Source organism: Myripristis murdjan, chromosome 7, assembly GCF_902150065.1.
Source record: "Myripristis murdjan chromosome 7, fMyrMur1.1, whole genome shotgun sequence".
In the NCBI taxonomy this organism is placed as follows: domain Eukaryota; kingdom Metazoa; phylum Chordata; class Actinopteri; order Holocentriformes; family Holocentridae; genus Myripristis; species Myripristis murdjan.
The window spans coordinates 4,567,505-4,592,025 of NC_043986.1; the positions used below are offsets into that span (position 1 = coordinate 4,567,505).

General features: G+C 40.3%; 1 protein-coding gene across 8 annotated transcripts in view; it reads right to left on the reverse strand.

The window, feature by feature from the left end:
• Nucleotides 1-24,521, reverse strand: part of tpd52l2b (tpd52 like 2b) — a 29,854-nt gene that overhangs the window by 4,419 nt on the left and 914 nt on the right. For 2 of the 8 annotated variants that reach the window (XM_030056436.1, XM_030056432.1), the window contains exons 2-7: nt 20,501-20,658; nt 19,819-19,967; nt 8,249-8,296; nt 3,605-3,706; nt 1,405-1,431; nt 229-273 (exon numbers count right to left, since the gene is read on the reverse strand). In XM_030056436.1, coding sequence (XP_029912296.1) covers nt 229-273; nt 1,405-1,431; nt 3,605-3,706; nt 8,249-8,296; nt 19,819-19,967; nt 20,501-20,658 — 529 coding nt within the window. The remainder of the gene's footprint in view (nt 1-228; nt 274-1,404; nt 1,432-3,604; nt 3,707-8,248; nt 8,297-19,818; nt 19,968-20,500; nt 20,659-24,521) is intronic. The other 6 variants (XM_030056440.1, XM_030056437.1, XM_030056433.1 and 3 more) reach the window with 5 other exon arrangements.

The following is a 24,521-nucleotide window of genomic DNA, read 5'->3' on the forward strand; positions in this document are numbered from 1 at the left end:
AGGGCGCTGGAAATATTTTGTACACTCCACTCACACTGTCTACATTTTATTTTATTCAGCCTTCACTTAACCAGGTATTCCCTTTAAGATTAAAGGTCTTGTTTTCATCAAGAACGCAGCCAACACACATGACAGAAGGTAATTTAAAGGTAATTTCTGCACGGTTACACACAGTGACATTAAAGCAGTTAGGTTAAACAGGAGTGTGAGCAGTCGGTGTTACTTTACCTCATGGCCGGCATACTTATCGAGTGGCGAATGGAATAGTTGCTACTTTGTAAGCATTAAGGAAAGGAGACAGAGGTGCAAGTGTTATAAAGCAAGCAAGCAGTGGCAAAACACACACACACACACACACACACACACACATCATTAAAGTCCAATACACAAGTTAAAGTGCCTCTTTGGCGGTCTAAGTTATGTTATTCATTAATTTCTCACTCATTAAAAGGTGCTATGTGTAGCACTTTAACACAACAACATATTGTTGTGAAATTATTTGCTAATTGTGTTATAATGCAGTATAATTACTGTAAACAAATGAGAGTGTGGTAAAAACCACTGGTCGTGTCTGTCTCACACCAGTGGTGGTGTTCCTGTTGCTGTTCCTCTAAAATTAAGACTACATTTCCCATGAACCCTGTTCCTTCCTGCTGCAAATGGGATGTTAGGCTGCATTTGCGTGTACCTCATCAAATTGGAAAAATGTCCCGACTAACTTTTATTTACGAGATTTCTTTGTTGGGGTAGTTTTCTTAACTCTGTTGGAATATTAGGAAGATGGATCAAAGACATTATCCACATCTGTTCTGATTTTACTACATGTATTTATGATTGTGTGAACACATTTCTAACATTTCTGATTTTATAAGTTTACAAGAACACTCAAATACTCCATAATAATTCCCAGAAACTCTGAAAGCTTTGCTCTGGAAGTTCAGCGACCTCTTTCTGTTTTGTGCCGTAAAGCAACACAACAGATTTCTTGACTAATCTGACATACTGACAAACTGCGGAGACTGAAGGCTGCTCACTGATGGTCTCATTTATTAACAGTAATTCCGCTAGTGTTTTAAAAATCAATATTGGTAACTTATTGATGTTAAAATGCAACATACAGCACCCCTAGATCTACCAAAATATGCCTAAAATGAGGTAGGGGATAATAAATAGGAAATTCCTTCATAAAAAGGTACAGTAGGAAGACATGCATAACATCTAGGTGCAGATAAATAAACAACAAAGAGCATTCTGGACAAAACAGGAGTATCAACGGTAAAAATGACAGAGCTAAACCTCGAGGCATCAAAATAAGCCTTCAGTCTAATGTAGGACAGTTTTAATGCTACATGATGGTCCGTGTAATGCAACTTTCTGAGTTACGACAGGACAGGTTAGTCTTACCCAAAGGAATTAGAGAAAGGCAGAGCTCTGCGGATCAAACCAAGGCAGCGATTAAAAACAAGAAAAAAAGAGAGGATGAGGCAGGGAAAAGCAGCAGCATCAGGACACAACAGCCAATCAGTGCAACAGTAAACCTGGGTCACAGTTCACAGAGGACAACAACACAGGGCTGACACACAACAATGTTAGAAATATGGAGAAACAAGTTGGAGGCCGGGCGATGATGTGATGCGTTTCCACTGTGATCAATGTGCAGACCCTCAATGAGCCTGTCAGCTGAGAAAAAACTGGCTTGAACTGGAACTTTTTGAGTTCATCGGCCTTCAAAAACCAAATCAGATTTACATGCTTCCTTCACTGATGTGATTTATTTTCAAGAACAATAGTTCTGCCTGGCAAGAGCAGAATGGAGAATCTGATTAGAGTCCTTCAAACTTCCCAATTCTCTACGACTTCAGTGTAAGAATAACTGTCTAAAAACAATGCTAGGAAAACCACAAAGGTCAGCTGTAAGCTCTGAAGTCATTTTGGTGGCTTTCAGTTTAGCTGGTCATGCTGCCTCGCTTGTACTTGCTGGCTTGACATGTCAACTCATCCAAATGTGTTATTATGACAAGCAGCACCAGAGCAGTAAAACTATGATTTGCCTGTTGAAAAGTCGGCAGCTGCAGATTATATAGATGCAATTAGAGTGTCTCGCACCGCCCATAATCAGTCAGAACCAGAGGAACTCATCAACCAAATTACTCACAGTGTGAACGCACATTTGCATTCTAATTAATCCAATTCACAGCAAAACACTTCAAAAAATGTTGGCCCAAATATTTATCAAACAAAATGCGACTGATGGGAGGCAGACATGCAAGATGGAGGAAAAAGAGGAAAGTAGGTTAAACAAACCAAGTAAGACACATTTAATGGGATATAAAGACAATACAGGGTTACACACACGCAGCATGTATCATCTGCTCACACACAGACACACCCACACCATCTGAAGAGCACAGGTCAGTGATTGTATGATGTAATGTGATGTAATGTCAACACCTGTGTGCAGGTTGACAAGGTGAGTCAGACACAGAGGAGTTAGTGGTTTGATGTTGATACATGCTCAGGGAGACTTTCTGCAGCTTAACACCGAACATTTTCCTCATTTTTAAAGTGCGATCACACTGAACTGAATCATGTTGCATCACTGTGTTGCAGAGGTGTTGCACCAGCTGGCAGGTGCTGCCTGCCTTCAGCTTTTGGTTTCACTGCACACGCAGAAATGATAGCAAATGGGGTTTTACCCTGGTTTTTGCAAGCTATTATTTTTGTAGTCAAAAAGTTTCATCAGCAAAGTGAATTTACAAGACAAATTGAAGGCCTGTAACAACTGATCACCAACGTTACCTCTACTTATTTTCATGTTGGCAGGTTAGCCATTTTTTCATACGACTCTGCACACAATTCGCAGCAACATTAATTCAAGACAATGATGAGTGATGGTTGGGTTAGAGGATGTCTCAGTCACTGGAATGGTTCAACTGGTCAAACCTAATTTCCTACAAATGTTATTCTATGTAGAACTGTCTGACTCTTCACAAAAAAAATCTTTCTAACGCAAAACAAAACAAACAAACAAATAAAAAAAACACTGGGCCTTCACTTCACTGTGCTTTGACCCCAAAATACAATAGCCATATTTAAATCTTTACTTTCAATACAAGTCATGTTGAACCACTCCTTATATGAGTAACAGACCTTCACTTTGGCAGTAAAGGCGTCAGCGCTAAGAGAGTATATCTACCACAGACAGATGGAAGGTCAGTTCTGCTAATTTATCAACTAGTGGTGAAGGTTAGAGGAGGGAACGAGAGGCTGATCGCTTATCAGCGCTGCTACAAGAAAACAACAAGCAGCGGACAGTGTCAAAGCAGATCTGCAGCTGGCAGCAACTTTGAATAAAGGAGCGCTATAATAAAATCCAATACACAGAGATTCAGTGCTTTGCCAGCATGACATGATTTATCCTCTTGGTATGAAAATATTATAAATATACTTTAATATTACTTTTAATTGAGTCCCATAGGATAAATAATTGCTTTTTGCTTGTGATTAACTTTATGCCCTCAATGGTTTTGACACTGTCTATTCCAGTCATTTGCTCTTGTAGCCAAGCCAGTGTGGGAACCATGTTGGTTCTGCTGTGTCGTACCTCATGTCGCCCAGTTTCCTGCTGATGGCAGTGCCCATTGTGGAGAGAGCTGCGGTGGTCTTCTGACCGGCCTGGGAAAGAGTCTCCTGAGTCTTCTTATATCTGAGGAGAGAAGAGGAGAGAAGAGGAGGAGGGGAGGAAGAAGTGAGGGAGCAGATGGAGAAGGGGATGGAAGAGATTGGGAGGAGGGAGAAGGGAAGGATGGGCAGTTGAGGGTGAAATGAAAAAGGTGACAAGGGAAAGTGGGACAGAAATGAAAAAGAAAAAGGGGAGGAAAAGGATGGGAAAATGGTTGAATGAAAGAGAAGATCGGGACAAAAACAGATGAATGTAACAGGCAAGAGTAAAGGAAAACAAGGCAGATGGACGGGAGAGGGAGGATAGGGGGGTAGAAGAGGAGAGAGATGTAAATTAGACCAAAACATTTCACTAAACAGCAAACAAAAAGACACAGAGAGCCCACAGTGATTTATGTTACTGCTCCGTCACCACTCACAGTGTTAGTATTCACACAAACACGCAGCGTCTCAGGCAGCTAGTGCAACAGGTTAGCTCTCAGCAGGGCGGGAAAAGTCTGTCCACCGGCTTGCCAGTCTGTTGCACTTTCTACTCAACTTTTTTGGAAACAAAACAAACCTCTGAATTCTAAGGGGCTAAGAGAGCAGACATATTTGACAATCTTAGCAAAAGTTTACCCACATTTGTTGTGGGACAACTTCCCACCCCAAAAATTAAATGTCAAATCTAAATCAACCGTGTGAGCCATAAGGATGGGTGTTTTAACAAAACATCAAAAAAAAAAAAAAAAAACAGAGATGAACCCTTGTGCGAGTGGGAGTTTGTGTTCATTCCCTGAACTTGACTTATCAGAGGTTAAATCCGCATATCCTTGAAAAACAAAAACAAACAAACAAACAAACAAAAAAAGAAACAGTGCGCTTACTGTTGACTAACAAACCAAACGAGAGAGACACCACTGAGCATTAAAGCGAGGAGAAAAAAGACTAAAAGTAATACTGAGGATTCACTGTGGTCAGTCACAGCCAAAGGCAGCTCTTCTTTGTTATTACAAATATTTGAAATATTTAATTTAAGATGGAATATGGTATAGTGAGTGGCAGTAAACTCAAAATCTCTAATCTAGCAGAAATAAAATCCTCTCCTCCTGTAATCTAACTCACAACAGTGAAAGTCTGGCAGCTGGTATTTTTAATCTCAGATGTGAAGTTGTCACAGAAACAGTATCACTGAGGCACTTACAGTTTGAGTTTTTGAGTCAAACTGTAGAGGAAAAGTTTATTTTCTTGAGTGGATCTGCGGTCTCTTCCTCATACATCTATCTCCAACCCATGAACCTTTACGTCCTGACGCTGTTTCCAGTAGCCGGACTCAACAAACCACACATCAGTTCACCAGAAAGATGACCGAGATTCCTGAAAATCATCGTCCAAGTGAACTGCGATTTGAGTTCAAGCGGCACTGTTCTCACTTAACACACCAAACTAAAAAGGAGACAGCACTACAAGCCCAAACTTGCATCATGTAAATGTGACCAAGGATAAAATCTGGTGCAGGAAATGTCACTTTGCAAATGAAACGACTGCAACTCAGCCGAAAGAGTCCACAGTTTTGCCTCAATGTGATGATAGGCAGGGAACTTTCTCAACTGGGATTATTTACTGTGACAAAACTGATGTGAATAGACATGACAGGCCATAAGGAACAACTTAAGTGCAATGACAACACAATTTGCCTTCGCTCTTGAATCAATGCTATGAATGAGTTCAGTTAATGAACCTACAGAGAGAATTTCATAGGCACAGTGTGGTGGTTGGAGCCAGTTTGTGTGCCAGGCTGAGTGTGGCTGATTGCACAATACACTTTGTTGATCTGGGATATGGAAAACTACCAAAATACTGTTGCAGCACACAGCTCAACAACACTGTTCTTCTGTCTGAAGCTAAAATCACCATATGGTTTACAGATGGGCTTATTCATGTGTTAATCATGTGATCATGCTAGGAGCACCGGAAAATTTAAAACTGATCAATGTATTTTACACCATGCTGAGTGTTTTAAGTGTTTTTTTGTGTATATATTCATATAAACATCAGTTGTATTTCATGTTTTCCACCTTGACAGCACATGTCAGTTGGGTACTGCTGCTATCACAGCGGCCTCAGGCCCTCTGTTTTTTTTTTTTTTGTTTTTTTTTTTTTAAACACATTCTTGAGGTGGATCTTGATTATTTACAAAAATGTTCAAGATTCAGAAGTCCTCCCAAACTGCAGGTTACTCGTACTAAAGACTTTTTCAGTTTAAAAAAGGAGGAGAGCTGGAAAGCAGGTCTATCAACAGGAATCCACACACGGCGGTTTAGATAAGCAAGGTCAACAGGCGGACCTGCAAACACATACACACGCCCTCACTCACACACACATTCACAAATACACACCAGGCAAACGCACAGCAATAAACTGGTGGATCACAGAGGTTGGCTGTCAGAGAAAATAGTTTTCTTTGGTGTGGCTGAGCGCCACAATAACTATGTTCAAGTCTATCAACATGGCTGAAATGCTTCTACACTGCAGTCAAATATCCATCGATACACCAATGATGCTCATCATTCAGTGTCTGTATATTCCAGAGGCTGCAATCAGTAAAATCAGCTGATGAACTATGGACATAAGTTGCCCACTATCCAATATCGGTTACTTTCATTTTATGTATCAAGTGTCTCCTTTCCTGTAAAATGGCTGGAATGCAACCTCAAAAAATAAGCGGCTTCGTTTTAGTGTGTTTGTTATGTGGAGCTCATGCTGTGAAATATTTTCCAGCCAAGAACTTAAATGAGACGTGAACCCCCTGGTACCAGTGAGCACCAGCAGCAGGACTGTGACCCACTTTGGGCCACAAGCCAGAGTTTAAAAACACTAAAGGACTATCATGAAGCCTGCTGGCTAGACAGTCTGTTCTAAAAAGCAACATGAAAACTGTAAACTTTCAAATACAAAAATTAAACCTAAAGAATATAAACCCAACTGAGGTGCAACTACTCAAAAAACCATTCATGACAGTAAAAGACATAAGGCCAACAGAATTAGCAAACATTTAATAATTTGCTTACGGCAATAAGAGTGCCACAACGTAAGATAATCAAAATCAAAGTCCATGAAACCCTCTGCGATTGGCAACTTACCTGACAGCAGGTGAACCAACCCATCTGGTGCTTTTGAGGGGCAGTGCACACAGACCATGCGTCACAATTTTAACACTTTGATTTTAGTTGTTTCTCAAAGTAAAAACCTGCCAGATGGACACGTTTTTTTTTTTTTTTTTTTTTTTTTTTTTACCTTATGTAACGTCTCCCTGGTTTTTAAGTTAGAGCTCTGCTGGGGTTTGTTTTTTAGACTGAAAGCAGCTATAGACTGAAAAGTTTGTTTGCAGTCAGGAAACGCTCATCAATATCAGTTTCAGAGCAAGCAACTGAATCACAAAAGGGACCAAATATTGATGAACAAACACCAAACATGTCAGGGGAGAGTTTAATCATGGCGGTGTCTGATCATCCACAACTTTATATTTAAGATCAAAACACTAGCGATGCTGTCCTTTTTCTCCTTGCTATAAAATGACATCAGGTCCTAAGAACAATCACATCTTGTTTTTTTCATGCTGATGCGTCCTCTGTCTGCACGGCCCCTGAGAAGGTTAAATTACAGCTACTGGCCACTATTTGACCAACAGCTGACAAGCTCTTTACCTGTTTAATGCAGCATTAGATGATTCTGTAATTACATAGCTGTCTCTCTGCAACTGTTTACAACAAGGCTACTGAATAATGTTGACAGACTATTGATCACTGTTTTTATCTCACCTTTAGACTGTTGCTTTTAATATTTTTCCCACTGTTCCCTTTTTTGGTCACTGTGCACCTACTGTGTCAGTTTGTGTCTGATTTTTATTCACCTTGTTGTAAATAAGAACTTGCACTGAGGGATAATTAAGTCGAACTGAACTGAATCCTATGTTTCCATCAACTAAATGCCAAAAAATTAAAGTAAAGTTGTTAGTCTGACAGATGAAATGTGCAGTCAGTTTGTCAGAAAACATCTATCCAGCGCCAAAGCAGATGTAGCTACTGAAGCAATAAAAGATGTCCAAATTGAAATTGACATTTTTCTACAGTCTTACTATTTCACACAAATATTAATAAAGTTAAAGAACATGCAGCTTGACATTCAAATCAGGGATGGGTGTAATTAACTACTTTCAAAGATGATGGTCCTAAATTTATTTCCTGTGCTCCTAAATTTGTCTGTTCAAAAAAAAAAAAAAAAAAAAAAAAAAGTAACTCTGGAAAGCACAATAATGTGATCAGCATGAGGCCTACATGAAGGGGGAAAAACATTTCCCCAACTCAACAGTGACGAACAGAGCCGGCACAGATACAGATCTACCAAACTACAACAGCCTGACCATCGCAGCGGTAGCCACAAAACAAAACCAGAACAAAAACAAGGACAGAGAGAAGCTCCCCAAAACTGAAAACTCAAACTGAAAGAAAAAAAAAAAAAAAGAAGCAAACCTTAGTTCATCCACAGTAACAAAGCAAGAACGTAAAAGTGAAAGGTGTCAACTCACGCTTCAGAGTGGGTAATGTCATCCAAAGTGGCTGAGGCAGACAGATATCTAAGGACACAACAGTAGGATAATGACACAGTGACAAGGGAGAGAAACACACACACTCACAATACAGTACAGTTCAGTTCAGTTCAGTTCAGTTCGGCAGAGTCACGCTTCCTGCACATTTTCCCATTTTTACATTTCCATACTGTCTCCACACTGCCTCATTTCCACTTTCTCAGTGGATGTGCAGTAAGATTCAGCTGATATGGGCTTTTTGTAGGGTGCCAATAAAAATCAATATCAAAACTTTTAATCTGAGGGTGGACAATTCTGCTATTTTGTTCTGACTTACAGTGTTTTTATATTTGACTCTCCAGGAGTTAATTGCAGACAGGGTGGAAAAGCCTCTGAAACAATATCTACATCTTGTGACCCCCTGAACTGACAATGAAATTATCTTCACGTGTATGTTGGCAAGCTTTTTTTATACTTCGAAATATCAATATTAGGAGACACAACCCTCTACTTTAAATGAAGAATAGCCTTACATTGAAAATATGCAAAAGACAATGAAATTTCCTTTAAGATTATTCATAAGCAGTTGTGCCGTGGTCCAGGGGGAACCTCCTCATATCAAGCTGATTAGCTCTGACTCGCTGATAGTCAATATTCAATAAAAGGCCAATGCGTGCTGGCAAGCTGGAATATGCTAGTGTGAGTCTAATGTGCAATAGGATGCAAGCTGACAGCAGCCTGACAACACGTCGACCAGGACGCAGCAGTCCACAGCTGACGGTTATTCTTGGTGACGTGTCGAACGATGAGTGATATGGCTGCAGTCTACGAAAACCACGCTATCACGGGTCAACATTTTTGTCATCATTTTACTTTTACAGGCTTTCAAGACATGGACAGCAGCCCTGCACCCAACAAGACAAGTCAGCTTAAAAGACAAAAGAAAAAGAACTGGTGGGAGGAAGAATATACATTAAAAAAAAGAAAAGAAAATCAAACTTAACCATTTGAAGCCCAAAATCAATGGACATGTTTTTAGTTTTATGTCATCCTCTTCACAAAAGTTACTGTGAGTCTTCTGTTAATTTTTTGGAGGGAAGTTTGTGGTAGTTTTATGGTAATTTCCTGTATTATTTTTTAGCTATTTTAATCAACCTTTTTTTCTGATATTTGATACTAAATTTATTTGTTCATTTGGTCATTTCTTGCTAATTTGCTCATCACCTTTTACCCCTTAAAATTGTGACTTTTCTAAGGTTTCAAAGAGATGTAGAAATTTCATCTGAAGGTCAATGAGTTAGAATTAAATCCTATCTACTCTTCTAGTATTAAATGAGTGGGCATCGCACTCCACACATTGAGAGATTATTCATCTAAAGAATACTGAAAACATTTCAAACCAGGAGCCCTTCAGCCTCACTTTCATTCAGTTCACATTACATTCACTAGCTGAACAAAAATTGCTTTTAATGGAGAGTGTTAACACCATCCATCCACCCACCCACAGACCTTGACTATTTTTGTGGCTGCACCACTACTATGTTGGAGTTTGCTGGACTTTTTTGTACATTTTATCCAGCATCTAAGTGCTCTGACTTGACTTGCTCTGTAAGATGTGAAATATTTCTACTTTATAAACACCTACATTATCTACAATTTAGCGCACAGGAACAAATATGAATCAGTTAATCTAAAAACTGTGTGCCTGCTTTGATTAGATAAAGCTGCTCTTGCCTGAATGTCTAGTCCAAATCAGCTCAGTGGGAAAAGTATTTACTTGTATATTCAATATTTCAGTCACTAAAACTTCACTTTGACACCTTCTCTTGCTTTAATGAGGCTGTTTCAACCCTGGACCAAAACATTAGAGGCAGGAATCATTTCTGAGGCAGTCAGTAACTATTTAAGACAACTTGTCATTGATTCTTAACAGTGATTTGTCAATGGCCTGCAGTGGCAGCTCCTCTGTGTGGTGGTGTTTTAAGGCTGGAATTAAATGCCAGTCATCTGATCAAATGACTTTTCCACCATCGCCTACAGCAGCTGATGTATTCCAAAATTCCCCAACCACGACTTACATCTGAGTCAAATTTATTTTAGGTTTCAAAACAAAAAATAAAATCCAAATCATGGCTGGTTTCTTATTTAGAAATATCTGCCAGCCACAAGCATTTTTTTTTTTTTTTTAAAAAACCAGGAGCATAAACTTTCCACTCTGTCCAAACAGTTGTTTAACTTCTACATTGTTGTCGAGGAAATTCAGCTGTTTTTAATCCCAGCTGGTTCCACTTTGAGGTTGTTCTGACTAAAAATAAAGTCTTTGTGCTCAGTTAGTCTGTGTGAGTGTTGACATTAGTGGTGACAAAAGGGTGACAGATCAATCGGGTTCAGTGCAGTTCTGCAGGAAGCTGTTAGTGGCGAACAGGCAGCACAGCGCTGTTAGTGGAAAACAGGAAGTAACTCTCCCAACACCAAACAGGTGAACTGATCATTTATCAGATAAAACAGCCTGTCTGCAATCAGTGAGTATGCCTGCACACACATTAACAGCCAGACACACACACACACACAGAGTCGTGCAGGTCCTGGCAGTAGAGTGGTATCTAGAAAAAGAGAGGAAGTTGATTTTGTGCTGACTGGTCTGAAAAACAATAGCAGACCAGATAAGCCACAGCCGAACGCCAACGCAGCACAAGAACGGCAGGAGAGCTAAAATTACCTTGGAAAATTGCATCCGTTTGGTGCGTGATTTTATCCAAACCGCCTCACAGCACAGCGAGTGGACATGTTGTTATGCAACGCTAAAGACGCTGAGCAGCATAAGCAACCTTAATATCATCTGTGTGATATTTAAGCTCAACATAAAGGCTAGTTGTGTGTGTGTCAGAAGTCAGCCTGGTCAAACTGCTGATGCTTAGTGGCTCAGCTGCATTCAAAACATCTGAAATTACAATGTTCAGGGTTCCCACTTTGTCAAATTCCAACATTCCCTTGATTCAAACGATGCATTTCCATGACCCAGTAACAACATAAAATGAGTTTTTTCCTTAACCAAAATGCTGAGTCTTATTTTCCCTTAAATTTCCCCTAAAGTTGCTACAAGGCTATAAATTTTTTCCATATCGCCCAGAAGTGTCACATCCATATTGTGCATTTGCTGGCTGCAGCTTCACTGAGGCCACTTCACATTTAAATTGAGAGAAATTTTCAAAAACAAGATGCCATTGTTTTATGGATGCAGCATCACATCAAAAAGAAAATACCTACATGCCTTGTGCATCATTTTATACACATTTCCCTGGAATTTACCAGGATATATTTGGGGTCTTTGGAGGCCTTGGGATCTCCAGTAGTAAATTAAAAATCGATGAGTTTTAACAAAACTTAATTTGCAACAACAGAAAATAATCACTGTTTGGTGAATACATAATTAATGTTTTTTTTTAAACTGAGGCTGACAAAATTCAGTGTTTTTCCATGATTTATCCCAAGAATTTCATTCCCTGACTTTCCATGTCTGGATTAGGCTTTTCAAAATTCCATGACCTGTGGGAACCCTGGACTTTAACAACCAGCGTGCATGCAGCAGAAGAGAAAGCGTGAAGCGTGTTTTGATGTACAGCATATGAGCGTGTTTGTGCAGAAGCGAAACAAAAGTGGCATGACTGTAAGTTGTCTGCATGTAAGCTGCGAGTGCCGGTGAAGAGAGCCGAGGTGAATCAAACTGTTATTTGTAAATAATTCATGGCATTTGTCTAAGGCTGCATGAAGTGCCAGATGGGTGGTGCGAAACATCCAGATGTTCCCGACCTTGACAGGCTACCTTGTTTATGCTAGGAATTGTATCTTATTGAATTTCTAATACAATCCTGGGACTGTCTTACACTTCGTGGCTCGCGCTGTATTGTGGTCTGAAGCTAATCACAGGCAGCTGACATTCAAGTAGGAGAAAACTGACCTGAAAAGGTGCAACAACTACCACCATCAAAACACTCCAAGTGCAGGATGCAAAACAGTCAGGTCTTATGTTTTAAAAAAAATCATTCTGGATATACAAAGCAACAATCTGTGCCATTTATGTTTCGTTACTCTCAATTATTGAGCAATAAAACACGGCTTTTCCACTGCCTGTTCTCACTCTCACACTCTGTGTCTGGTAATTCGTTCCTGCTGAACAGGAGGTGATGCACTTCCGGTTTATTTGGAAGAAAAAGAAGAACAACTGGCATGAGCAACGAGTGAGTAAAGGCTCTTAAGATGTTACTACAACAGCTGTGTTTCCATTAAGCCAATTACATTTTTAATTTGCTTTTGTAAATTAATGATTCTTCGGTCGCAGTACGATATGACAAAAGGATAAATCACGCACCTCCAAGGTAACTGCAGGTGCTGTACAGAAAATAAGGACAAGCTGCAATTGAGGTCCCAGAGTGTCATTTATATAATAAATGATGCAGAAAGCAGAGGATGACACCATGAGCCAATCAGGAACTCTTTGTCAATAGACTGAGGAGCGGGACGGCAGATAAAACGTTTTATACATTGACATATTGGACAAAGTATCATGTTGTCACTGCCAGGAAGCAAGAAATACAGCGAGATTAAGTGGGTCATGGAAAGCCTGCTCTTGTTTTGTCTTGTGAGATGTGGATCACCGTCTCACATGATCTCGTGCACACTCACAAGGTTTTATTTGCTTAAAAGCACTTGACAGAAACGTGTCTGATTTGCATTCGAACACTGACGCCTTTTCAAAACTTTGCTTAGAATTTGTGCAAAACCCGCATGGAAACAGTGCATATGAAACGAATAAAAGCTCCTGCAGATTTCCAGCCTAAGTGCATTTTTGCACCCTGGCATTGAGCAGGTACACTGAGTCTCTTTGTGCAACAGAAACGAGAGACGACTCCGGCTGCTCTGACTGTGAGGCTGCTCACAACACGGACTCCCATCAGCACAATGCTACTTAATAGAGCATAGTGACTTCTCACTCACACACACTCACACACACTCACACACACAGAGCATCCCTGTCACACTGTACACTGTTCATCTGTTAGCTTTCTGTTTCCCAGCATTCTGCGCTGCAAGAGAACAAAAATATGTGAATGGAAACAAGAGTTTTGTCTCTTCTGAGCGAGTGTGAATGTGGGCGCACATCTGATCTGTCTCTGGAGTTAAAAGGAATTATTTTCTTTTTCCATTAATCCTTTTTTGGATTAACTCCAATTTATTTCATAAAAGCCCAAAATGATGTCTTTAACTTGCTTCCTTAGTCTGACCAGAAGCCCCAAAAGACTATCAATTTTACAGCACCAGTGGAGAAAAGCAAGCAAAACTTAGCATCTCAGTGATCTTACTGAAGCTGGAATCAGCAAACATTTGGGAATTTTACCTCATGAATGATTAAAATGAATAATTATCAAAAATTTAGCTGAATAAATTTCTGTTTGAGTGAATCATTTCAGCACTGGTGTCTACCATGTATGTTATGAAACTCAGCAGCTGACTTGTCATCTTTCTTCCTGCCCACTCCCAGTTTCATGGCAGCTCTTTTGTCTGTTTTGTGTGTGTGCGTTTCTGCCTCCAGCATATTTATTATTCATAACAATCCATTTGTTTGTTCACGCTGCTTTGGGTCTCAACACACTCACATTCAGCCTCTCTCACTCTGGACATCACATGTCATGTGACTAAGCAAAACACTGCCTCTCTCTCTGATCTCTCTTCCTTTGCCTCTCTCTCTCGCTCTCTCTCTCAGTGCCTCACATTCCATTCCTCTCCTCCTCTCCTCCCACTTGTTCCTGCAGCAGCAAGTCTGAGCTGTCTGTCTGGTCGCCAGGCAGGAGCTGGGAGTGTGTGTGTGTGTGTGTGTGTGTGTGTGACTGACGACACATACCCTCCCATAGGTGCCAATTTTCTGTGCCTGTGTGTGATTATGCATAGTTCAGCCTGCATGCGTTCTTCTCCAAGTGCATGACCTTTCTCCTTGGCCTTCACGTGCGATAATGCACAAGTGTCTGTGTCTGTATACGAGTACACGGTGTAGAAATCAAGAATAACAAGTCTGAAACATTAACAATAACAGGTTTTCTATGTAAAATGCTTTTCTAGACATGTGCTACAATTCATGAGTACGTTTGCCCGGAAACCAAGCCCTAATGGCGTGCATGCGCCTCAGTGTGATGTTAGCCTCATTCACAATTCATTTTGAATTCATTATTTATGTTTTATTTTTCTGTATACTTTGTTTTATTTATTTGTGATTTTGCTACGGTCTTTTATCCCGCTCCGTAATTATGGCACTGCTGTTGGGCCTTACTTATTACTTCTGTTTTTACTTTGTTTTTATGTTTTATTCTGTACTTGCACCTCATTGTGAACCACTTTCTACCTGAGCTATATTCATTATCTTGTCTGCTTGTCTGTTAGTCTGTGTTTAAGTACACAAAGTAACACACATGTATCGACATCACAGGCAAACCAATAATGACACACCTGTCTCTGCATGTGAACATGTGTGCGTATACGTGTGTGTGTGTGTGTGTGTGTGTGTGTGTGTGTGTGTGTGTGTGTGTGTGTGTAGTGCTGAGGCCACAGCAGGCGGCGTGATCCTGTCAGGTTAGGCTAACTAGTTGAGTGAGCTTGCCAATCCAGTTCATTTCAGAAGCAGCCACCCGGAAAATTCCATTAGCTCTCCACCTCGCAGCAGCAGCAGCCGCCTGACGGAAAAGTGGAGGAAACTTAACTGGTTCTGGTCCGCTAACCAGAGTTTCCACTGGCCTTATTTTGTCCATGCAGGCTGCTGTACCTTCTCATTGAGTGCCACCATTTCTGTATTAACTCTTCAAAGGAATTCTCCAATGTTTTGTCTAGTGGCTCAGTTACTGTGGGTCGGCTGCCCAAAAAACTCTAATAGAGTCTTAAATTATAAAGTTTAAAGGGCCGGTCACACCAGTGCACAATTTCCTTTTGCCTCTGTTGATTTCAACTGGACAGCGTGGAAGCTGAGTTCACTTCACTACCTTGCTTCCTTCTTCTTGGCACAGAGATCAAATTTGTTCAACTTTGACCTGTAAATTCACATGGCTCACATAATCAACTAATAAAAAAAAATGAGTGTGGCGAAACTGACTGCCTTCTGCCAACATGGAGTAAATTTTCACTTTGGCGGTGCTGGATTATCATAGTATTTTATGAGCATGACTGCCACAGTTTTCTTTAGGCCATGACTCAAGTTCAACACAGCTAACTGGCAGCAGATGATACAAGTCAGCAGCATAAATCATTGTATCATGCCACTATGCTCAACATATCCTATAATTAAACAAATGTTTGGTGTGTGTGAAGAAAATCAGACTTAACAACTGGAACTTTCCATTTTGGATACATCTCGTCTGAGTTCGCCAGGACGTACAACCTAAAACTGCATCAACATAAGAACAACGGACTGGTGCTACTAGGGAAAAGTGCTCTTGCAAACAGGCTTAAATGGATTCAAAATAAACCACAAAAATCACAAACCACTTCCACAGTTTTACCAGCCAACATTTTTGTGTTTCAAGAATAAAACAGATCATCATAATAACCTGTGGTCACCTGTGCAAAAACCTCACTGGGTTGAATAACAACTAATAGATCAGGCAAGATCTGTCAGCTTGGTTGTACAACAGCACTTTGCATTTTATCCCTCCAAAAAAAAAAAAAAAATTCTTCTAACCATCACACGGCTAAGAGAACACATTTATATGACTAGAGTTTTTGTTTTCAACTACAGAATCAGCCAGCGGTATCTTTTTCAGCGAAGCCACGGGCTGTTAAAAAAACAAAAGTGAGGAAGCATCTGAAAAGTTAAAAATGTGGAAGAATGTTAGTAGAGGAAGTGGAGAGGAGGATGTGTGTCATCAATTTTGGATGGAGGAGAGGTCACATGACCTCAGGAACAGGAAGAAGAAAAAAAAACAGACAGAGGAGGCAGATAGTTGGGAGGAAGAGACACAGAGAGATGGACCAAAACTAAGGCAGAGAGAATGATTCACACCACGCAGAAATAACGTGGCAGCAAACAAGAGACTGTTTTCTTAACATTATCGCTAAATACCAGTTCCATTAACACAATCTGCCAAATGCACCCTATCACCTTATTGCACGGCCTTACAAAAACACATTATCGAGTAGCAGAAGCTGAGTCAGTGTGGACAAAGAGGTGCAGGTGAGTCGGTTACGTAACCCAGACTGCAGCGGTTAAGTGTTAGCTGCACACAAACTCCCACTGCAGTGCTACACGTCTGGTGGCAAATTCAACAGGATCTCACAGCAGCAGGAGCACTGATCCAAGTCTGAGGCCGAGACAGTCTCTAAACGCTATCATGATCAGACTTTTTCTGAAGAAACCCTTCTATTGTAAATCAGATGAGACGACAGACACCAGTCTCATCCCAGTGTGTCCAGTACAAAGAGAGCAATGAGCTACATGCTAATGAGGTTAGCAGCTCCACTGATTTGTTTTTTTTTTTTATACCGATTCCATTTTTTTTTCCATTTTTTAATCCAAAGCTGCCCATAACAAATATCTTGTTCCTACACTCAGTGTCTCGTTTGTTTTTTTAAATTCTAAGATGTGTATTTCAAATACAAAATGTTTTTGTGTAAATACAACACCTTTGGACGTACAAAGCTGAAAATGGTATCGAACATCTTGTTGGAAGGATGTCAGAAAAGGGATATTTTGTGCAAAACATTGGAAAATTCTTTTAAATTGGAAAATTATTCGAATAACCTGTTTCAAATTGTAGACAGAAAACATGGACATGCCAATATCTGATAGTCAAAGAAAGGCAGCTATTGATATCATGCTATTCCCAATATATTGTTACACTGATAAAATCGGTCTAACCGTTGTTTCCAGCATTTTCCAACAGTGAGTCCTTTAATCCTCACATTTTGCATATTTACAGCTGAAAAAATAAAAATTAAATATTGGTTGTTTTAACAGCAGAAACACTGAGCTTTTTTTATGAATTAAGTATGATCCATCAACTGAAGACACAATTTTTTAGGTATGTAGCTTTCCTTCAGATGCAATCCATGGGTTGCCTATTTTCTCTTTGTAATGGATACACTGGCATGAAACGGGTGTCTACCGGCTCATATGAATAAAAAAAAAAAGATCAAACTAATGCGTAGCTGGACAAAACAAGTTGTAGAAGTCGTACTTTGGTGGCATCACATTCAGCGGGAGGAGAAAGTCTCCGCTGCCTGCAGATCAGTGTTCGCCCTGCTGCCAGACATCATGTTAAATAACAACTGCTGCAGCACAACTGCTCTCAGACATAGTTAGGGGTTGCGAAGGTGAAGGCAGAGTTCGGGAGACAGTGTGTGTGTGTGTGAGTAAGTGTGTTAGAGCGGAGCGTGAGAGAGTAAACACGGCAGAAGCCCGGAACGTCACCAGTGTGCGAGCAGCAAACAGAACGTGGACTCACAGATCTGAACTGGTAACTCTCTCATTCCACTCGCCCAGTTTCTCAGTGGTTCTCACATAGCTAGAAACAGAGGCGGTAAAAGGGAGGGGGGGATTTGGTTATGCTCTGGATGGTCGGCAGGATCGAAACAACCTGGCTCAGGTGAGATGCCAGGAGTGTGTATCTCAAATGGTCGTCTCCAATAAACTTACAAAGGAGAGGATACTGTGTGAATGATGTCATCCATGCAGGGAAAGTCTCTTTTCTCTTGCGATAAAAATGTCCACTACACCCAGCCCAATCTATCATCTATATATCATAATACATGTGGGTGCATTTTCATAGAAATTATTAATGTCATATTATTTGGGACATTCATTGTCTTTTAGATGCATCATTTCACTGTCTAAAATGTAAAATGTAATGTAAACATGCATGAAAATGTTTTGCGAACACAGATTATGATCATTTGGATATACAGATGTCTCCTTAGTAATATCTGTAATTATCTCTTTGTGTATAAAGATATTTGTGACTGGGATATGAAAATGCATATGAAAAGTTTATCCTGTATTAAAACCTTAACCAGGATGTGATATTTTCACGAAGCAAGCATAACAGGGCAGAAGTTAAAAATAACCGACAGGCATAATTTTCTGGAAAACCGATGGCTTCAAAATGTTGCCAGTGTGTAATGGATGTTAGCAGTATGATTATCCTTGTTCCATATTCCTTAGATAATATATGAGGGGAGAAAAGGAGAATCAGAGGCGTACATTATTCAAGAGTTAGGCAAACTTGCTTCATGGCAACAAAACTCTGAGGTAGACTTCGATGAACAAAATGTATAATTCTCAGAAACTCCTAAAGGACCCACCTCAAACTTGTGACACATTAATTTAAATGTTAAATGCACATATGCTGCATCTATTCCCTGTATAAGACAACTGGAAATGTATAGCTGGGTGAAATGGTGGGTATGCTCAAAGACAAACATATTTTATTAATCCCTGGGGGGAATGTGGGCTGTCATCATCTGCATAATAATGAGATGGAGATGAAGCATAGTAATTATGCCTTATCCCTGCACAGAGCTCCACAATGAGCTTCAGTAGCTTTATTTTCCCCTGCAGTTCACTGTGTGCTCATTTAGATTCTTCAAACTGCATTTCCCTGCATGATCACCCCCAGTCACCAGCCCGGGCTGCACTACACTCATCATGTATAATCATAATTTGTGATTTTTAGATTCCACAATCAACTAGCAAAATCGGATGATGTTAAAGCATTCATTTTCATTTCAATTACAACACCCATTGTAATTGTGAAAGATATTAATCTAACGATGGGAAAAATTGGAGTAAAAGACGTACAAATTTGAACTGGTTATCATGATCAATAATCAAGATAACAACTTGCAAAACAAGTGTGTGTTATCTCAGCTGTGGATAGTGCAGCACAGTTACACCACCTCCATCTCTCAAAGCTAAAGGAAGGTCTGCCTACATTTCACAGGTTTGCCCTCGTCCTGCATGATGTACAGCTCTGTAGAGAACAATGTACAGACTGCAGAAGCACCAATGCGTCACTGCCGGATGACTCATTGACAATGAATGGGTCTTTTTGATAATGTCATTACTATAGAGCAGCAGCATGGGGGGCGCTGATCCACTGATCCAGGGTCTGTCTTTTCATACTTAGGATCAAGGTCTTCTTTTGGTCAAACTTTTAATTTAGGACAATACTCTAATCAAATCCACGCACCTCACCTAAAACAACTTTGATGTGTATATTTCATGTTATATTCCAAGATATTCCTTAATGAGCGCATAGGGCACTGATTTTTTTTTTTTTTTTTATCCAATGCAATTAACACTTGAAGACAAACTTGAGGTACCTTTCATTTAGTATAAAGTGAAAGTGACAACTTATACTTTAGAGAAAACCAAAGACATGACAACACAAATCCAGCAATCCCTAACCTAAACCCTAAACCCTAAATGTACATGTAACCTGTCTATTTCACTAGCATACAGTTTACACAGGAGTTTACAGAGGAATAATGTGCCACCATTTTGTTGAAAGTAATCTTGTGTGATGGATACATACGCGTTGGAGGTCTGGACGTCCTGCCAGCCCTTGGTGAGATTCTGTCTGAGTTCATTGAGCGGGCTCAGGCCCAGTTTCCTCTTCAGCTCCGTGGCGTGTTTCTCTTTGGCTGACAAAACCTGACGCAGGGTGTTGATCTCCTCCTCCACCTGAAACACCACAGAGACCAGACAGGAAAGGAGGAGGAGGAGGAGAGGAGGGTTTAATCCGAGTGGAATGACCTTCAAACTCCAGCCAAAAACAGTAGAGTCACTCCTTATCGTCCACTGAATATTCATCTTTCCGGGGAGTATATCACATCACACAATCATTGATATCATTACAAAATTAATACTTTGGGTTATTTCATCTGCTCGTCACAGTAATCTGAAGACATTTGTCATTATTTAGATACTGTATAGCCTAAAATGTTAGATTACTTGACAATTAAAACAATAATTTGTTATTGCTCTAGAATAAACATTACAAAAAGCCATTCTTGGGGGCTGCAGATAAACCGGTGAAGTCATTTTATATCACTTTATCAGTTTATTTTCAATTAAAGCTTCAACAACTTCCATTTTTAATGTGGCTTTCCAGTGACCTGTTGCTGGCAGTATGGAAGCACAGTTGTTGCACAGCCTGTAAATTCAGTCCAGGTGAGAATGTCAGGTAAATGCCTGATATGTAAAACGGAATTGACCTTGGTGAGCTCAATGCGAAGCTCCTCGGCCTCCTCCTCTGTGAGGCCGGGGGGGAGAGGGTTGGCCGAGTTCCCCACCGCTCCCTCCACCGGCACGTCGGACAGGCTGTCGGAGCGATCCACGCCAAGACCCTTGTTAGGAGAGTTCAGGTTGATATCTGGGACAGGAGGCAGGGTGAAACAGATATAGGGAAAATGGGAGAGAGAAAGAAGGGGAAAGAATGGGACAGAGAGAGAGAGGGAGAGAGTGTACAATTATACTGGTTGATGCATTAAAAGCCAAGTGTGGATTACTCACATGATCCCTCACACACACACACACACACACACACACACACACACACACACACACACCATGGCAGCAGGAGATATCCGGAGAGAGAAAGTGGCAGTTAGCAGAGCTAAGAGTTAAACAGATCTCAGAGAGAAACCTAAGATCTTTCTGGTGAGCACAGCAGCCACTGCTTTGTCATTCCAACACAAAAACATTAACTGTGCGACAAAATAAGCCTAGGAGAGAATACAAAAAGATCTCATTATCTCTTCTTTATGTAAATTCTTACTAATGCAGGTGTATTTGACTGCACATAAAAGCCCATAATGCTACCAGTATTGACAATAAACCTTAGCTCACTCTCCTGAGGTAACTGTCATAGTTTTGGCAGCTTGATGAACCAGCGTCAGCACGGAGGACGGCAAATCACAACAGAGCCAACAGAGTGAAAGCTAAACAGCCACTCAAAACCCACAGGCGGAGAAAAGCAGGTACAGAAACCTGTGACGTCTTTGTTTTTGTTACTGCTCTGCACATTAGGGATGTAGTCTCTTTTTCAAGATCAAATAATTAAGTGCTTTTTTTTGTATGTGCTTGTATTTTCTATATTCTGATTCTTGCTTGTTTAGAAAACCATATTTTGAAAGAGTTAGATAAAGAAAGCTTTATTTACTTTTGTAATGTAAAGTAATAGTTAAGTAGCTGGTCTGAAGAAATTAGGTGGTACTATGGATAGGTTCAAGAATAAGTTCCTTTACTTACAAAGCATGAAGTGCTTTTTTATGCAGAGTAACAAACAAACACAGAGGAAATCAATAGTCAGATGGTCAGCTGCTGATTTATGACTCGACTCATTGACTTTTCTGCCCAGTGCCTACTGCGCATGCGTGTTCTTCACACCACTATCAGCTCATATTGACACTGGATACTTGTGTCCTATAGCTGTGGGTATAATTTTATCATATGGTCAGAAGTCACAACATGAGGGATGAAAAGGCAGCAGCTGACCGCCAGGCTCAGTCTTGGCTCCACGAGGCTCAGGCAGCTTTGCAGTGAGTTAGCTTCAAGATCCTGCAACAGCTGCATGTTTAACCCCTCAGCAGAGCCTGGTAAAAGTTTAAAACTGAAACTTTACCATGCTGTCACTTCCTGTTGTGAACTAGAAGAAGCCTGTTAGAGGAAAACTCTGCCAAACAGGACTGTGACTCGTGTTTCCTGACAGGCACAGAGAAAGTGAAGGGCAGGAATTTCTCCTCACACTGGTGCTGACATATATTTATTGTGAGCTTTTCAACGTCTAAGTATAGAGACACATGGTGCACAGTGGGGCTACAAGTTAACACAAGAATCCAATCTATATTTAATCATCATTAATATTCATTCTGACTTTAGGGACAAAACAATTTCACTGCAAATTTTGATATCTGACGTCAACATCTTTGCTTAATTTAAAATATGACTCTATTTTTTATTTAACTGTGTTTGAGCCCAACCTTAACTGCAACACTCTACATTCAAACTGTGTAAACTAAAACTACAGTGTACAAGTGAGTGTGCAAGATAAGTCACGCAGTAACCAGTGCACCACACACACAGTACATTCAATATTCACTATGCAAAAATCAAGCAAAGCAAGCAAAACACAAAGTCTAAATGTGACAGGATGTGCAGTGCTGGGACGCTGTGTGGTGGAGTGTGTCTGCGCCGAGCCCGAGAACCAATAACATCCTTGTTAAAGAGTTGGCTGGCCTGGTGACACGCGGCCGACGCCCTCAAGTTCTATATTGATTCAGTCGGGAGTCATTTAGAGTGGCCAGCAGAGTTAAACCACACACAAACACACACATCGAAAATAGATAAGATGCTTGATACAGCAGCACAGAAAAATGGATTTTAACCCGAAATGACTAAATGTCACTTCTTCTTGGGATCCGGACTCATTAAAGTACACTTTCCCCACCGCTGTATATCATCTATCTGTCATGTTCAATGTATTTTAGGAGTTCTTCTGTGATTTAATGATGTAATTTTTCTACTACTGCCACTGAGGGGCCACAGACGTGTTGCTTTCTACCAAAGTTGGATGATGTCTTTTGGCTGGTTAGCTGGTTAGACTTCACTTCACCTACCGAGCCACCTAGCATGTGAACACTGATATATGTATAGGACTACGGCCGCGCCCCTTACACAAACCAACCTGTCCTGTTGCTGCATTACATTCTGGTCTTGCTGCTCTTGTGGTGCAGAAATTGCTCTCTGCACATCTTGTACAATGGATTTCCCCAACATTTGACTGTTGGACATAGGTAGAAAACGCTGAAAATAACCCGTCATGATGCCAGAACAACAGAATTTGATCTTGCATCTACTCAAATATGAAAAACACACTACTAAAAAGCAAAGTGCATCTGTGAATGCAACATATTGAACTAACTGAGTGGATCTGTCCTTTAAAACATGCTCTCTCATCAAATGGAAACATATCAGAGGTAAGCAGAGTACCCAGAACGGCCAAAATCCCCTTCTGGCCTGCAACACATCATTTAAGAAACTAGTAGCATTTCAGCTTCAAAGACATAGACAAAGGCCATTTAATTCCATTCTCCAGCCTGTCATGTTCAAATAAGAAAAAAAAAAAAAAAAAAGACAGATGTAGTCAACTCTAATCACTTCTTATCAGCACAAACAGGCTCTCCATCCAAAGCAGAATGGACTGAGGCTGAGGAAACCTAATGTGAGGTGGCACGCCTCTCATAGCCAGTCATCATTAGACAAAGCCCCGGCCATGTCCCCTAAGGAAATTTCCAAAGTGGGTTTTGCAGCCGCACTGATCAGCTCCTCATCCTCTAATGCCTCCATCAAATGTGTGTTTACTTACTTCCACACAAAAAGGCATCTGAAACTAAAGCGGTGAACAAGGCCAGCAGGGTACAATGATGAAGCAAAACCTTCAGTGTCTGTCTGAGCCAAGTGGGGTTTCATTTCATCAGATGCAGCTTTTTGGTAAACAATAGATGGAAGGTGGAGCCAGGAGGCCTGTCAATATTATCAATACTGGGGCTGAATGTCATATTGTTATCTATATATGAGCATACACAACATTGACATAACAAAAGGTTACCCTCACCTTTGGTTTGTAGTGAGGCTGAACACTAACTCTGAACCTCGGTCGGAGCTTGTGTTCCTCAGGTTAGGTTTATTTTCCACTGCTGCTTAAATTGTTAATACTTCTGTTTAAATTGTTCATATCTCTATCTTTTTACAATCCTTGTTTATAGTGTTTATATTGCTTACTGCTATTTATCATGTGTATACTGTATATTTCTTCTAAATTTGCACATTGACCTACCTCTATGCACATTTTATACACCCATGCACACGTTTTTTTTATGTTTCTTTTGTTGTGCATTGCTTTTTGCACACTGGCTTGTACTATAGATCTTATTCTGTTGTACTCAGATCTTATTCTGTTGTACTTAGATCTTATTCTTTATTATTCTTTTTTATCTTTTTTATTTCTATTTTATTTAATCTGTAATCTGTGGATACTGCTGAAAAACTGTGAATTTCCAGCGGGATGAATAAAGTATCTACCTACCTACCTACCTACCTAAGACAGTGATTGGTCTGTTCTAATCAATAAAATACTTTATTAAGTGCTTCTTCTATGTCCACTTCGCATTCCAATTAAGTGTGAACCCATAGTCAAATGTCGATATGTTGGCATGAATATCCAAGAATTAAATT